We start from the raw sequence: 15335 nt of genomic DNA on the forward strand, positions 1-15335 counted from the left end.
CTGAACTCTTCTCCCTCTTCAGCTTGGGCACCTCTTTAGGGGCCAGCATCAGGGTCCCTACACTGAGAGAAATGATTTCAGTTTTAGGGAAAAGTCATGGAAATCTAAGTCTGTTCTGGCTAATATGGTAGCCACAGATGGCTATTGAAAAGGGCTCATGCAAACTGAGACATGCTACAGTATGTGTAAAATGCACAGAGTTTCAGACTTAGTATGAAAAGAGAATGTAAAATATCTGTTTTAACACAGTATTGATGACTTGTTGAAATGATATTTTGGATATATTGGGTTAAATAAAATAGGTTATTAAAATTCATTCCACATGTTTTTCCCTTTTTTAAATGTGGCTACTAGGCAATTGAAAATTCCCTCGGTGGCTCTCACTCGGTTCCTATTGGACGGTGCTGCTCGAGACTCAGAGCCCCAGGTGCGGGCACCTGTTTAAGAAATGAGTCACAAAAAGGCAGGAAGGTGGGTGCTGTGGAGCAGAGGTGCTGACGGCATCCCTGGGCTGGTGGCATTAGGCTAGTGGAGCCCTTGGAACCCCAGGGTTGGAGCGGGGTGCGCAGGAGGGGCAGCCAGATGGTGGGGCAAGCGCCCAGTGTGATCGCCTCACCCAGGATGGTGGGATCCCAGTGGCACTGCGTCACCCAGCTTCTCAGTGGCCCCCATTTGACCCCGGGCCCTCCCCTTTCCCTCTGGGAGGAAGAGCAGGATAGCCATCCAGGAGCCTAGTGCTCCCAGGAACTCTGTATCATGTAAACACGGCCCAGGCCACTGGCCTTTGTCAAAGCAGACGGGGGGAGGGGGGGCACGGGGGGGGGCGCAGCCCTGTGAGGTGCACACCCCAAATTCAGAGCAGTCAGTGCCCAAAGCCACAGTGGCTGAGGGAAGAGGAAGAGGCTGGTTCTTCAGACATCCAGCCGCTGCTGGTGTCCACACCTCCCCAGCCCACGGTGGGGCTGCTGGCTCCAGCACTCTACACTCCCCCCCACTCTTCTCTTTTGTGTGTGAATTATTGATGCCCCCTGCTCTCCCCTGCCTGGCTCCTCCTTTCTCCCCTGCCTGGCTGCTGTGGTGACAGATCACGAAGGAGGGAGGCATTGCCTCCAGCAGCCGAACCTCTGCCCACAGAAGGCAGTCTGCACTGGGCCTGCTGGGCTGGTGCGGCCATATGCCTGGCCCATGCATGGTCGCAGCGATGGCAGACCGTCCCAGCCTTTCCCTAGCCTGCCTTGGGAGTCAGCGTGGGTCGCCCACTGGGAGAGGGTGCCACTGGTTGTGGCTGCAGAGCCCGGTGTGGCGATTGGCAGCTTGCACAGAGCCAGGCTTGTGCGGGCTGCGGGGCACTGGCGCCCACATAAGGGCATTGTTTGCCGAGGTAAAAGGGGTTTTTGTCTCCTTCTGGAGACGGGACAGAGAGAGGAACAATTTCCCCCATTCATCACTAATTCCCCCATTTGAATAGCAGCACATTGCCCCACGTTAAATGGATGGGCATGGCAGTCCTTCCCTGCCCGTAGGCATTCCGGGCACAGGTGGTGGGCTCTGCGTCCTGCCCAGATCAGAGCTGGGGAGGCCTGCTTTTATGGAAATGTTCAGAAGGGGTGCATTCCCCAGCTGCTTCCCTGCGGCCCCTCAGTGCACCCTTCTCTCTCTGGCTCACATTGTCACAGGTTGGGGGCAGTCTTGTCCTGCTGGCAGTGTTCTGGGCTCCAGCAGGCTGGCCTTGGGTGGGGTGCCTGTCCTGGAGGGGCCTCCTGGCACAGCAGTACAGCTGGGGACAAGAGGGTCACCTTGAGCTCCAGGTCTGGGGCAGGTTTCACCAGAACACGCGCCTGCCCAAAGAGCCCTGAAGCTGGAGGCCTGCACCCCTGAAGGCCCAGCTCCTCCGCCCCGTATTCCAGGACCTCGGTACCTGTGGGGCCAGCTGGGTTCTTTCACAGGGTCATAAAGTGTCAGAACCCAGCAGGGCGTCAGCGGCAACTCCCTGGACTGCAGATAAGAGTTGCCAAGGAGGCGGCTGTGCCCAAGGTCGAGAGGCAGCAAGGCCCCACACCTGCCCCCTGCCTGGGCTGCCTCATCTCATCGGGGCATAGGTTTGGGTATGTGTGTGTGTGTGTGTGTCTCTTAAATCACATTTTTTTGGAGGGAGTTGGGAGGAGGAACAAATTAGGAATGGATCGGAACCCAGCTGGCTCAGCCTGGGATGCTGACACTTTTTTCTGTTCCTTCCGTCCCCAAACAGTGACAGGTGAGCTCTCTAGGCTGGGTTCTGTGCTAGTCGCTAGGGGAGGGCCTTGCAGCCAGCCCCTCCTGGAGGTACCAGCCACCTTTGGACTCAGCCTGAGGTTGTCGAGGGCTGAAGTAAGGAGACAGCCAGCTTGAGCTCTAGTCCCTCGGCCCCTGAAGGGGTAAGGGGGAGGGCCACACCAGACACATGTGATGCAAACCCACCCTTGACTAGCTTCAGCAGTAAGGGAATTATTGGCTCCCATAACAGAACAGTCTAGGGCCTTCTTTGGCTTTAGGCACAGATGGGTTGGCTTTAGGGGATTCATCCATGCCAACCTGTTAGCCCTGCCTTCCAGGCATGGGGCTCCCTGCCAAGTGAGCTCAGCCCCGAGGGGGACACTTCTTTCCAGTCACTTCAGCAGAAGCCCCAGGACTGACTTTTCTGCATCCAGATTGACCTGTCACTGATCGCTGTGGTGGGCTGCACCGCGTAGCCAGGCCTGGGCACGTACTCACCTGGAAGATCCCTTACCAGATGGAGGGACATGGTTTCTGCAGAGGTAGGACCAACCTGGGCCTACCCAGTACAGCCCTGCTAACCTTGGGTCTGATTGTAGACACAATATGTAAGAAGGTGATAAATGCTCTGGAAAAATTAGGTAAAGGAGTCTATATTGTTAGAGTGGGGGTAGGAGGCTGGGCAAGGGAGGGCTTACCGAGAAGGTGACCTATAAGCAAAGACCTGGAGGGGAGGGAATGTGCCTGAGAGAGCTAGGGCCAGGGTGTCAGAAGAGGGAACAGCGAGTGCAAAGGCCCAGGATCGCAGCTGGAGTTGGGGATGGAGGGATGAATGCTCTTTTCAGAGCTCAGTCTCCTCTAGAACTCCTGTGTTTGGTTTCTTGCTTGCTAGAGCATGAGCCCCCAGGACAGTGGCCACCCTCATCTTTTCACCAGTGTCCCCAGTGCCCTATGTGGGCCTGACACCCAGTAGGTGTTCAAGAAAGGAAGGGACAAAGGTGGAAACAGCTCCTTCCAGGTGCAGTTCTCTCCCTCCTGCCCTCACTGTGCCCACCTCAGATTTGGTGCCTGCTCTGAGGGGCCCCTAGAAGCCCACGTTCCATGACGTGTATGGAAGTAGGTGCGTTGCGAAGTGAGAGAGTGTGAGGTGAAGGGAACCGACTTTTTTTTAGTGTCTGCTCTCTATAGCAGGTATCGTCTACACCTTATAAATCCTATTTTACTGATATGACACCCATTTTGAAAGGAAACTGAGGCTCCAGGAGGTGAAGTGGCATCTTCAAGGAGACATAGCCCATGTCTATCCCACTCCACAGCCCCTCTGCGTTCTGCCTAAAACCGAGTTGGCAGAAAGAGAACTTGTGTTGGGAGCAGCCATGAGCAGGTGGCACTGGGCAGGCCGTGCAGGCGGGTGGTTGGCTTGCTGGCTTGAGGGGCCCGAGCAGCATGACGGGAGCACAGGCTCTGCTCTCTCGCCCCTCGGACATGGGCTGTGTGTGTGGCTGGCTCTTCCTGCTGCTGGGTGTGGTGTGGTGTGGAGGTGGGAGAGGCCTGACCTATGGGTAAATGAGATGGGAGGAATTAGAGCTTGTGAACTGGAGCCCACTGGCCAGCTCAAGGTATTTTTTGGTTTGTTTTGGGGGGATTTTTTTTGTGTGTGTGGTAAAATATGTAAAACAAAATTTGCAGTTTGTACCATTTTAAAGCGTGTATTAAGTACACTGACAGTGTGCAACCAGCACCGTTATTTCCAGAATACTTCAGGTCTTCGAATAATGTTCTCCATTTTATTCAATGTCATTTCGTTATAATATTGATGAGAAAAAAATCGATTCCCAGTCGGGGCCACTGTCTGTGTGGAGTTTGCATGGGTTTCCATGGGTTTGCTCCAGCCACCCATGACCTGAACTAGAATAAGCATGTTGGAAAATAATTCTCGTGTTTTTATTAATCTTTCTTAAGTGTACATGTAGTTCACACTGATTTCAGTGTTTAATATTAGAAGTGTTTTGGGTCTTTATTTAGAAGTTTGGTGATGTTTTTGTGACCAAAAATATGCCAGAGGAACTTAACTCTCTTATTTATATCAATCAGTCTCTGGTAAAGTTGGTTTCCTTATACGTCATTTCACTTAAAGTAGCAGTTTCCAAGAACTTACCATGACTTTAAGTGAGGACTTACTGTAGAGTTTGAATCACTCTGAATGAAATCTCCGTATCTGTTAGTAATCACTCCCATCCCCCCTCCCTCCAGCCCCAGTAACCCCTGATATATTTTCTGTGTCTATGAATGTGCCTGTGTAGATACTGCATATAAATGGACTCACTCAGTGTTTGTCCTGTTGTATCTGGCTTATTTCACTTAGCATAATGTTTTCAGAGTTTACCTATGTTGTAACATGTGTCAGAATTTCATTCCTTTTTATGGCTGAATAACGTTCTGTTGCATGGACAGACAAAATTTTGTTTACCCATTTATGTGGCAGTTTTTCAAAATGTAAACAATGTCAGTCAGTCACCAGTATTTTAAAGTGTAGATATTTATGTTGCGGATTTCCAGTTTCTTCTAAAAACTTGGAATGGGTGGCCACATGAGGTCTGGGCAGCCCTTCCCTTACCAGACTGGGGTGGCATCTGAGTAGTGGGAGGGGGGTACCAGCTGGAGCCAGCACTTGAGGCTCCCTGGCTGGGCAGCCCAAGTCCACAGCCTTGGGGCAAGGGCGTTGGCAGCTCGAGAGTCTGAGCCGCCACCCCAGGCTCCGGAGCTAGGAGCGCCTGCCTGTGTTTCCTCGTAATACCTGAGTCTCCTCCATGCTCACAACTGAGGAAACACAGGGCAAGGGGTCCATACTCCTGGAAGAAAACCTGGATGGGGAGGCCGGTGGTTGGGGTGCTGCCTCTGGGTGTGCAGGGTGTGGCACCGCAGGGGGCCGTGGGCCTCATGGCCATGCAGCAGGGACGGCTCTCTGTGTGCCCGTTGACCCTCCTAGCAAGCCTTCCTTCCAGAGGAGGAAGACATGGCCTTCCAAGGTCAAACAGGTGGGCACCTGCCAGAGCTCAGAGGAGCTCAGACGGTGGCCAGTATAGGTATCCATCCTTGCCCACCAACTCCCTGGCCCGGCAGAGGCTCCTGATCCTCGGGTGTGGGGCCTTTTGGGCAATAGGCCCTGCCCTGATGGGAGGTGGGCAGCTCTCAGGACCACCCCTGGGCCAGGAGAAGGAAGCACAAAGGATCCCTTGGTGGAAAAGGCACCAGGCAGGGCTGAGTCCCTCCTTTCTGGGGACAGAAGAGGAAGGAGGCTGCTCTGAGGAGGCAGCTCCGAGTCAGGCCTGGAAGGTTGACTGACAATTTACTGAGCTGGAAGCAACATGGCAGGCAGACAGCAGAGCCCAAGCAAGGTCTGGAGATGTGAGGTCTGAGGTGGCCAGTATAGTGGGACCTGGGCTGGGGGGAGGCTGCATTGGACCAGGAACACACTGGGAAGGAGTCTACTCCATTCAGCAGGCTGGGGGGAACAGGAAGGTTATGGAATCAGAGCAGGGATGATTAGGCCAGTGCTGGAAAAGAGTGAGGTGGAAACGTGCGCTATGGAGGGGAGCTGGGGTGCTGAAGAGGGAGGACAGCCAAGGAGGCTGGACTGGGTGGGTGGAGGGCATGGGTGTGGTCTGCAAGTTGGAGGGTAGTTGGTGGCCCATTTACTTTATACGTTGTAGTCACTGTGTTTCCTAGCTGAGACAGACAGGGCCAACACACAGTAGGTGCTCAGTAAATACTGCTGGGTAATTTGTGAATTCCACAGACGTCTAGATTGGTGCTGGAGATACTGAAAGAAGAAAACCAGACCCATCTGTGATGAAGGAGGAGGGGAGGGGCAGTGTGGTCCCAGAAGTAGCAAGACCGCAGGCCTGGAGACTCTGGGGTATAGCTAAGTGAGGGGGGAGTGGTGGGGGAGGCTTTGAGCAGAGACTTGAGCTGCCCTGCAGAAGGATGGAAGATCGGTGGCTGCCCAGAGGAGGGGGGTACACCCTAGCCCAGGGGACCTGCGGTAGCCAAGGGGGAGGGGTGCCACTGTGCCTAGGCCTTTCCCATCCCCCTCTGACCAGGGCCCCGGCTGCTTGATGGGCAGCCCGGCCCCGCCCCCAGCCAGCCAGCGATTGGTTGGGGCTGTAGAGCCGCTCGGTCGCCATGGGGACGCTCTGGAGGCGCGCGTGCCCAGTGCCCAGCACCAGGGACTAAATCTTCATAATCTGCCGCTGAGAGGGTGGGGGTGGGGTCCTGCCCGACCCTGGCCGCGACTGGGGGAGGGGGGGGAAGGACGGCTCACTGTGCCCAACCTTCCCCTACCCGCTCTGGGTGCAGGTGCAGAGCCCGCACAGGAACCACATGGTACTCACCTGACAGTGACCCGGGAGCTCAAGTGTAGCCTCGGTCTCTGCCGTCTCAGGTGCTCAAGCAGGAGGCTGGGTGGGGCAGAAGGGCCTGGAATTTATCTGAAAATGTCTGGCCTACCAGTTAAAGTTTGTTCCCCTGCATCTCCTAGGCAATGCTATGCTCTCTGCAGCAGGGGGCGCCCTTGGCAGAGCTTTGTTGAGCTGTCACCTCATGAAAGCAGGGATGGCCCATTGAGGTGTAGGGGATGCATACCCCAGACCCAGCAGCCCTGTCTCCGGGTATCCAAGGTTACTGGATTATGCACAGACCGCAGATCTGGGGGATGCCATTAGGTTGCCGGGATTGGGCTGGGCCTGCTTGCAGTGAGGGAGTGGGTAACTGGCAGGGTTATAATGGAGCCATCCCTTCCTCAGGCAGAGAAAGGAGAAATTCCAGGGCCTGCTGTGGGGAGGGGTTCCTGTGGGAAGAGGGTGTGAAGGGGCAAGGTTGCAGTGAGCTGGAGGAAGAAGGGGGCACTGGCCAGGCCCCAAGCAGCTTCTGGGGGTGTCCAACGACCTCTGGCAGGCAGCAGGCTGGTCAGACTTGAGGTCGAATCCACTCACTTCCAGGCCCTTGAAGCTGGGCCTCCCGTGAGCCTGGATGTAGCATTTGTGGGTGTGGAGTACAGGAGACCACCGCACCCTTTGCACACTCTGTGGCCACTCTGGACCCAGTGGCCTCAGTTTGTGGCAGAGGGACCCTACCTTCACCTCGGGTTTGAGCAGGGCTGGCCTCTTGGAGCCTCCAAGAGGGGCAGCTAGGCTCACCTCCAGCCAGGGATGTTTGTGAGGATAACACGGGACACGTCCTCCCTGTGGCCACGATACTCCAGGGAGTCTTAGGGGACAGTACGTGCTGGGGTGGGGTCTCACACCCAAGCCTCTTGTTTCAGACGACTCCTCCTCTGAGAGTGGCAGCGGCAATGGCTCCTCCACCCTGAACCCATCCACATCGAGCAGCACGCAGGGTGACCCCGCCTTCCCCGAGATGAATGGCAACGGCGCTGTGGCCCCCATGGACTTCACGGCCACCGCTGAGGATCAGCCCATCAACCTGTGTGATAAGCTGCCGCCAGGCGCGGTGCTCGGCACGCCCTCCTACCCCTCAGACGGCTGCAGCGCCGATGGATTGCGGAGCCGTGTCAAGTACGGGGTGAAGACCACCCCTGAGGTGTGTGGGGCTGCGGGCCACGGGCCCACCTGAGCCTGTTTCTTCCTGGACATGTAAGGGTGTGCAAGGCTGAAATGAAACTCGATGTGCCCAGGGTTGACGCCAAGTCAGGGGGTGGCCGTGGCTGCTCTGCCATCATTTTCCTGGGGAGGCTCTGGAACGGGAGACCACTCTGTGCGACCTCAGCAAGGCCCTCGCTTCTCTGAGCCTGCGTGCCCATCTGTGAAGTGGGGTTGATGGCCGATGCTTTGGAAGAGGGGGTGGGTGAGGTGTGGTCTGTCCCTCTCCACACCCAGGACAGTCTGCTGTGAATAACAGCAAGTGGCCACATCCAACACACAGGCCCAAGGCCTCACGTTTTGTGGCTACTCTGCATTTTACAGATGATGCAGAAAAGGGGTAAGGCCTTTGTTTATGGCCCAAGGGATGTAAATAGGCCAGGCCGATGGGGGGTGAGAGAAGGTGGGCAGGGCAGGTGTCCCCACCATTTGGCACTCCCCCTGCTATCTGAGGCCTCCCCTCATACTTCTGCAAGCTGCCTCCGGGCCACTGAGGTTTCCTGCAGTGCAGCACTGAGCACATGAGCGCTCCTGGGAGTATTTTCTCCTGCCAGGGCGGGGGGCCAGAGGTGCCTTCCTAGAGCCCTCCATGCCTGGACTCCAGCCATGTGCCCCTACGCAGGTTCCTTCCTCTCCCTCACCCTGTTTTCTCTTGTGCAGGGGGATGGGGTGGGGGGCTGCTGCTTGCCTCTGATGGCATCTCATGGGAAAGTTCTGTACAAATGGCTCGGTGTTTAGTTGTCTGTGTCTGAGCTCAGGCCATGGAGTGGGCACTGGCCAAAGCAAAGCCGTTCCCTCTTTGACTGTGTTCAAGGAACAGGCATAGCTGCTGTCCATAGTGAGCAAAGAGCTGGAAAGGGAGAGTTTGCCACCATGGCCACATGTGTGGGCCGAGCAAGTGAGATGGGAGCACGAATGCCACCAACAGCTGGCATCTTACAGTTTCTCTGTTTCCTCTGATGCTGGCAGAGGATTGGCTAAGGAGCAGCTTGCGAATATGACTTGCACAGGTGGTCTTTTGACTCTCTGTTCCAAGCCCGCATAAGGCAGCAAGAGGCCCTGGGGAGGCTGATCCCTACGGACATGTCACAGGGAAGCCTGGTGGTGGCAGCTGCTTTGGGTCAGGGCGCCATTCAGTGTCTATCTTTTTCCATTGATTCATCAGCAAGAGCTGTGATCCCTTTCCGGGCCACCACGTGACCACATTGCAGGGTTTCACCCTGTAGCTGTTTGTTTCCTGGACTCGACCACCTGCTAGATGCCCACCTCCTTGAGGGCAGGGACCACGTTTCCAGGACACTGCTAGTGAGGATCCCAGTGAGTGAAGTCAGGACTTACCAAAGATGCAAACTTTCTAAAAGACAAATGACAGTGGGCCTCACGGAGCCTGTTCAGGGCAGGAGCCGGGGGCCGGGGTCAGGGGGTAGGAGCTGTGGAGGGTGAAAAAGATGGAGAAAACGGGGGGGAGAAGAATGGGGAGTGTATTCTAGATGGGGGTGGTGTGGGTGGGAGTAAAGGGCTGGGTCCCTTCTCTGCTGTAAGATGGGATGAATGCCTGGTGACTTGCACCTGGTTCCCTGTTCCCCTTTCGACACACACTCTACACTGGGGCTCATGATGTCTCCCTGCGGACAGTGGCAGACAGGAGAACCCCAGATCGGGAGCTTTGGGAATGCACTTTGCCTAATGGACCTGTCACCTTGGCTGGTTCCCTCTCCCAGCCATCTGTTCCTCCTCCCCAACAGACACCACACTTGCTGTTTTTGTGACAGCTCGGTCATCAACTCAGGGTTGTAGTCCCTTGGGTATCAGGGAGGAGACCCCTGAAGCCAGAAGAGATCTGGGCACAACCAGGAGAGGCTGGCTGGTGATGGGCACGCCTTCTGTGTCTGCCTGTGCCTCGCGTGGTGTGGGCTTGCTGCTGAGTAAACCATGAGCACCCTCCACTCAGCGCCTCCCAGGGCACCAGACTTGTGCGTGTGCTGTCATGGGCAGTCCTTACTGCAGCTGCCCGGGGAGGGGACAGCAGCACTGCTGTTCCCGTTTCACAGGTGAAGGGAGTGGGGAGAGAAGGGGACCTGCGTGGGGCCTTGCAGCTGTGGCTCATCCTAGTTCCCCAGCTCACAGGGCCTGTCAGAGACGATGAGTGGACCTGGTCTGACCCCTGCCTTCTCTCAGTCCCCCCCCTATAGTTCGGGGAGCTACGACTCCATCAAGACCGAGGTCAGCGGCTGCCCTGAGGACCTGACTGTGGGCCGGGCTCCCCCAGCAGATGACGACGACGACGAGCATGACGATCACGAGGATAATGACAAGATGAACGACTCGGAGGGCGTGGACCCCGAGCGCCTGAAGGCGTTCAACGTGAGTGCCCGCGGGCGCTGGGTCGGGCGGGGGCGGCAGCCAGGCCCAGCCCTTCCCACAGCCTGTGTCTCCCGCAGATGTTCGTGCGTCTCTTTGTGGACGAGAACCTGGACCGCATGGTGCCCATCTCCAAGCAGCCCAAGGAGAAGATCCAGGCCATCATCGAGTCCTGCAGCCGGCAGTTCCCCGAGTTCCAGGAGCGGGCCCGCAAGCGCATTCGCACATACCTCAAGTCCTGCCGGCGCATGAAGAAGAACGGCATGGAGATGGTGAGCCCTTGCCCTGCAGCACTGCCACTGACCTCTAGCTGGACACTTTACCCATCATGCTCCCCAAGCCCCGGAAGCTGGCACCAAGGCGGGAACTGAGGCCCAGAAAGATGTCCCAGCTCCACAGATGACGTGCCAGAGCCCAAAGCCCAGCTCTGCACCATCCACCACTAGGGCAGGCTCTCTGTAAGCCCAACACTGCTCTGTCCCCATTCACTTGCAGACCAGACCCACGCCTCCCCACCTGACCTCGGCCATGGCAGAAAACATCCTGGCAGCCGCCTGTGAGAGCGAGACAAGAAAAGCAGCCAAAAGGATGCGCCTAGAGATCTACCAGTCCTCGCAGGTACCTGCTCCCTGCCGGCCGCTGCGAGGGTCACTCCCGGGCAGGTGGACATCAGTCATTCCACAGACACTGGGGCCCTAAGTGCAGAGGGAGCAGGGAGAGCCGTCCTGAGGGTGGTGGAGCTACCGAGGGGGCAAGGGTGCTGGGGTGGGAGGCGCAGGGGCTCGGTCGCCAAGGCCCTGCAGACCCAGGAAGAGCATCTAGGCTTCAGCCCAAGGACTCTGGAAGGGTTTTTAGTGGGGCAGGAACAGATCAAATCTGCCCAGCAGAGAGATGAGCAGAGCTGGGCCCTGGGTGAGGTGAGCAGGGAGGGGGAGCAGAGTCCTGCAGCCTTCGTCCAGGGACAGGGGTTGGGCCTTGCTGCCCCTTTGGTTCCCTAGCACCTCCCTCCCCACTGCAGGACGAGCCCATAGCCCTGGACAAGCAGCACTCTCGTGACACTGCAGCCATCACCCACTCCACCTACTCACTGCCAGCCTCCTCCTACTCCCAGGACCCTGTGTATGTCAACGGCGGCCTCAACTACAGTTACCGTGGTTACGGGGCCTTGGGCAGCAACCTGCAGCCCCCTGCCTCCCTGCAAACAGGAAATCACAGTAATGGTGAGTGCGCTGGCTCCCAGTTTGGCACCCGGCTGGTCTACCCTGCAGCCTTGGGAAGGGGGTAAAGTGACTCCTTCATGGTACAGGGACCCTTTCCATCTCATAATCTTAACCACTCCTTAAACTGGAAAACAAGACTTCAAGTGATTAAAACAAAAAGCCTACTCTCTCCTGTCTCGTCTCCAAGGAGGCGTCTTCGTTTGTTGCACTGCCGGGCTTCTCTCTGGCTACCCTCCCCGTCAAGGCCCCTGTGAGCCCTGAGTGCAGCCAGGCCCTGCTCTTTACCCGAGCTGTGTCCTCTTCACACCCACCACGCTCCCGTTTACCCACGCTGACCAAGGCCCAGTGACACAGCGGTGGAGCCAAGGTTTGGCCCAAGCCTGGCCCAGTTCTGCTGCAGCCTGGCTGGCCTGCCAAGTGGCTCCAGGTAGGTCACCTCCCTCTCCAGGCCTCAGCTCAGGACCTCACTTGTGAGATGACAGTTCTTTCATTTGGGTGTTGGGCCTCAGCCCTGGCCCCTTCGAGGTCACCTGGGGCCGTGATTCCTCAGATGCTCCCTGTAACTCTTCCGAGGCAACTCTGATGCCAACAGGACATAGACCAGTATTGGAGAAACAGTCCCTAGAAAGATAGAAACCTCCCCGTGGGGTCAGGTGATACCCTGAGCGGGGACCTCAGGCCCATTCACACGGGGGCTGGGGTGGGTGTGGGTGTGGCAGGGGAAGAGCCGATCCCACTGGTGGAAGCAGCCTAGTGGCTTCAGGATGGCAAGGATGGCGGGAGTGATCTCAGGGCCTCTTCGGCCAGGCTTTTGTTCTCGGTGCACTGATAGGTTTTAAGCAATGGAAGCTGTGAATTGTGCAGTCTGCCCTTGTGAGATTTGAACGCAGAGGGCAAGAGGCAGAAGCAGTGTACTTTTGGGGTCACTCAAAGGCTAGGGGGAGGGGAAGAGCTGAGGGTGACACCACGCTGCTGCTTGAGGACTAGGTTGGAGAAGGGTGCCACCCACGGGCCGGGGAACCCTGGTTCTAGGTCTTGGCTGAACATGGCTGAGAATTCTTCTCAAGCCCTTGACTGCAGGAGACCCCTGGGTGTCCCTGGGCAGCGAGGGGGGTACTGGTCCCTGCTCATGGCAGAAAGCCCAGGCACCTTCCACTCAACTGCCCACCCCCAGGAAGTATGTGCAAGTCCCTGGAAGATTCCTGCCTGGGCTTAACTGCTCATCTCTCCCTAATGCCTCGTAACCTAAAATAAGAGGCTGTTGGCCCTAATCCCTGAAACTGAGGCCAGGGTGGCTGGCTGCAGCGAGGGGTGGAATGGCTCTACCAGGCGGGCCGCTTTCCTTCCAGAAAGAAGAGCCATCTGACAGTCCTGAGTGGGGACCCTGTAAATGTGTATCTGAAGACAGGTCCCAGGACAGGGAGGTTAGAAGCCCTTATTCCTGGGGCGTCTGGGGCCCAGTCCTTTGCAGGCCACAAGTGATGGTGATAAGCCTCCACCTGGCGCCACGCAACATGGCCTGTCTCAGGGCTGCAGCTGTCGGGACTGCTGCAGCCTCTTGAGGGCCCTGGGCCTGCTGCATGCCCTGTTCACACCTGCCAGGGAGGCTACTGGCTCTGCACCTCCTTGAGCCTCAGTCTCTGTGAGTGCCCCGGTTCCTTAGAGGTGGATACTGAGGTCACTAAGGCAGAGATCTCCTTTACCTCCTTGCCTTGGGCAGCATGTCCTGTGGGCACTGGGTTTGAGTCCAGCAGTTGGAGGAAAGCAACAAGCAGCTGCGTGGCTGCAGGGCTCCCAGGTCGCCTGCCCTCCCCAGCAGCAGCCTCTAAATGATCGTTCAGTCGGTTTGCTACCTGGGTTGGGCAGCTGTACTAGTGGCTCAGAGCACCTCACTTTGCTCATTAGGTTGTCATCTGGAGATGCAAATCAGCTTAGATAGAATCGGGCTCTGCCTGCCTTGCCTGGGGTGCTGGGCAACTCCTGCTGCTCCGGCCCCGCCAGCAACCACCTGGCAACCTGAGCGTCCTCCTGTAACTGGAGCTGGAGGGAGGGTGGCTCCAGATCAGATTGGCTGAAGGAAACAGGGACATTCTCCTTTCTGTGCTGTAGCTACAGCCCAGGAGAGACTAAGGACAGCTCTGAGCACAGGGGTGACAAGGACAAGACTTGGGGACGGAGGTGGGAGAGAGGAAGCCCAGGGCCAGCACAACACCTGTGGCAGGTAGCTCCGGCCTTCCTCTGCCGTCCCCAAGCATTGTCTGGACGGGACTGGGAGCCAGCACAGGTGCCCCTGCTCCCAGCCTCTCATTTGACCAACATGAGAATCAGCTGCCTACTTGGCTGCTGTTTTCAGCAAGTCACAGCCCCTCTCCTTCATCCTGTGTTTCATTTTAACGGACTTAACTGTTCTCTTGACTCAATTCCAAGGATGTTCCTCAGCAAGGCAGCTCCTAGGACCTCCTTCCTGACACCCATGTTCTCTAGTTAGAGAGGAAATAACCCCGTGACACACTGTCCCATCTTAGACTCCAACTTCCTTCCCCATTTGGGAGCTGCACCAGCTTCCTTTTAACAGCAGTCGAGTTTCCATAATTTCTCTTAGGATGTTACGTCCCGTCTAGATGTCTCCAGTGACAAGAGCTTGTTCATCGCTCTTTATAGCAGTATCAAAACTAGCCCTGCAGAGGCACTGAGTGAAACCACCACCAGGAGCTACGGGGTAGTGGAGAGATGGCTGATAACTGAGCGCAGCTTTACACACCATGTACAATAAAGTCTGCATGCGGGCAGTACGTGGAGGGACCGGGGACGGGCCTGGCGGGGTCAGAGAAGGCCTCCCTATGGAAACTCCAGCTCCCCCCGCCCTAGGTCCTCACTTCTTGGCTGTTTTCCTGCTGAACACCTCAAAAGAATGCTTTTCAAATTCCAGGAGCATCCAAGTCTCCTGGGAGCCCATTCAGAAAGGCTGACACCTGTCTGGAAGCCCTTCCCCGGTGGGCCTCTAGCGGCTGAGAAACGCTGGCCGTTCGGAGGGTTTCACAGGCATGGCTCAGCCCCACAACAGCCGCTTCGTGTTGCAGACGAGAGACCAGGCTCAGGAAGGTTAGCAAATGGCCTGTAGAGTGGCAGAGTGGGCCTGCAGGCCAGGCTCGCCTGGTTCCAAAGCCAGCAGCCAAGCCCACAGAGCTGCTTGGGAAAGGCGGGGAGACAGGGCCTGGGGTGGTGAAGAAGACGTTAGTTAGGCTCCCTCTTACTGCCACTGTCCAAGGGCAAAGGGGAGCGGATGTCTCAGGACGGTACCTGGGGCCTGCCCTCACCGTCCTGACCCACCTCGCACTCCTGTCCCAGGTGCCACGGCTCCTGAGATAGGCTGAACATCTGCTGCGCTTCCGTCCCAGCCTGGCTGCTCTGGCCCCGCTTCTTTCCCACAGCCAAGCAGGGAGCTGGCTGGAAGCCCCTTCCCTGTCTGAGCACACACGTGCGTGTAGTTCTTCTGGTCTTCTGTGGCTCGACTCTCGACTCGGGGGACTCTGCACACTTGTCCCTCTCACACATCAGGCCCCTGCCCATCACATGTGCACTCCCACCAGACACGCTGACAGCCTGTCTTCTCGATACCATCAGTTCCCAAAGCTCTGCTCACCACGTCGGGGAGAGTCAGGGACGTTCCTCTGCCACAAGGCTTCCTTACCTGGTGACCAGAACCGGGCTGCGTGCCTATTGGGGGAGTACCATCTACCTGACGGTCCTCAGACAGCAGCAGAGGTGTGGTCGGTGCCAGGGAGCCCTGTTCCCTGTCTGACGCCAACACACGCACCCTGTCGCATGCCACCCTGCGCTG

The 15335-nt window shown here is 57.1% G+C and overlaps 1 protein-coding gene across 6 annotated transcripts in view; it reads left to right on the forward strand.

Moving 5' to 3' along the window:
* Positions 1-15335, forward strand: part of NOL4L (nucleolar protein 4 like) — a 123451-nt gene that overhangs the window by 103216 nt on the left and 4900 nt on the right. For 5 of the 6 annotated variants that reach the window (XM_019748479.2, XM_019748483.2, XM_074318242.1 and 2 more), the window contains 5 exons: positions 7577-7854; positions 10092-10277; positions 10355-10546; positions 10770-10892; positions 11293-11494. In XM_019748479.2, coding sequence (XP_019604038.1) covers positions 7577-7854; positions 10092-10277; positions 10355-10546; positions 10770-10892; positions 11293-11494 — 981 coding nt within the window. The remainder of the gene's footprint in view (positions 1-7576; positions 7855-10091; positions 10278-10354; positions 10547-10769; positions 10893-11292; positions 11495-15335) is intronic. The other variant, XM_019748480.2, reaches the window with a different exon arrangement.

The sequence above is a fragment of the Rhinolophus sinicus genome, linkage group LG13 (assembly GCF_036562045.2).
Source record: "Rhinolophus sinicus isolate RSC01 linkage group LG13, ASM3656204v1, whole genome shotgun sequence".
Lineage (NCBI taxonomy): Eukaryota > Metazoa > Chordata > Mammalia > Chiroptera > Rhinolophidae > Rhinolophus > Rhinolophus sinicus.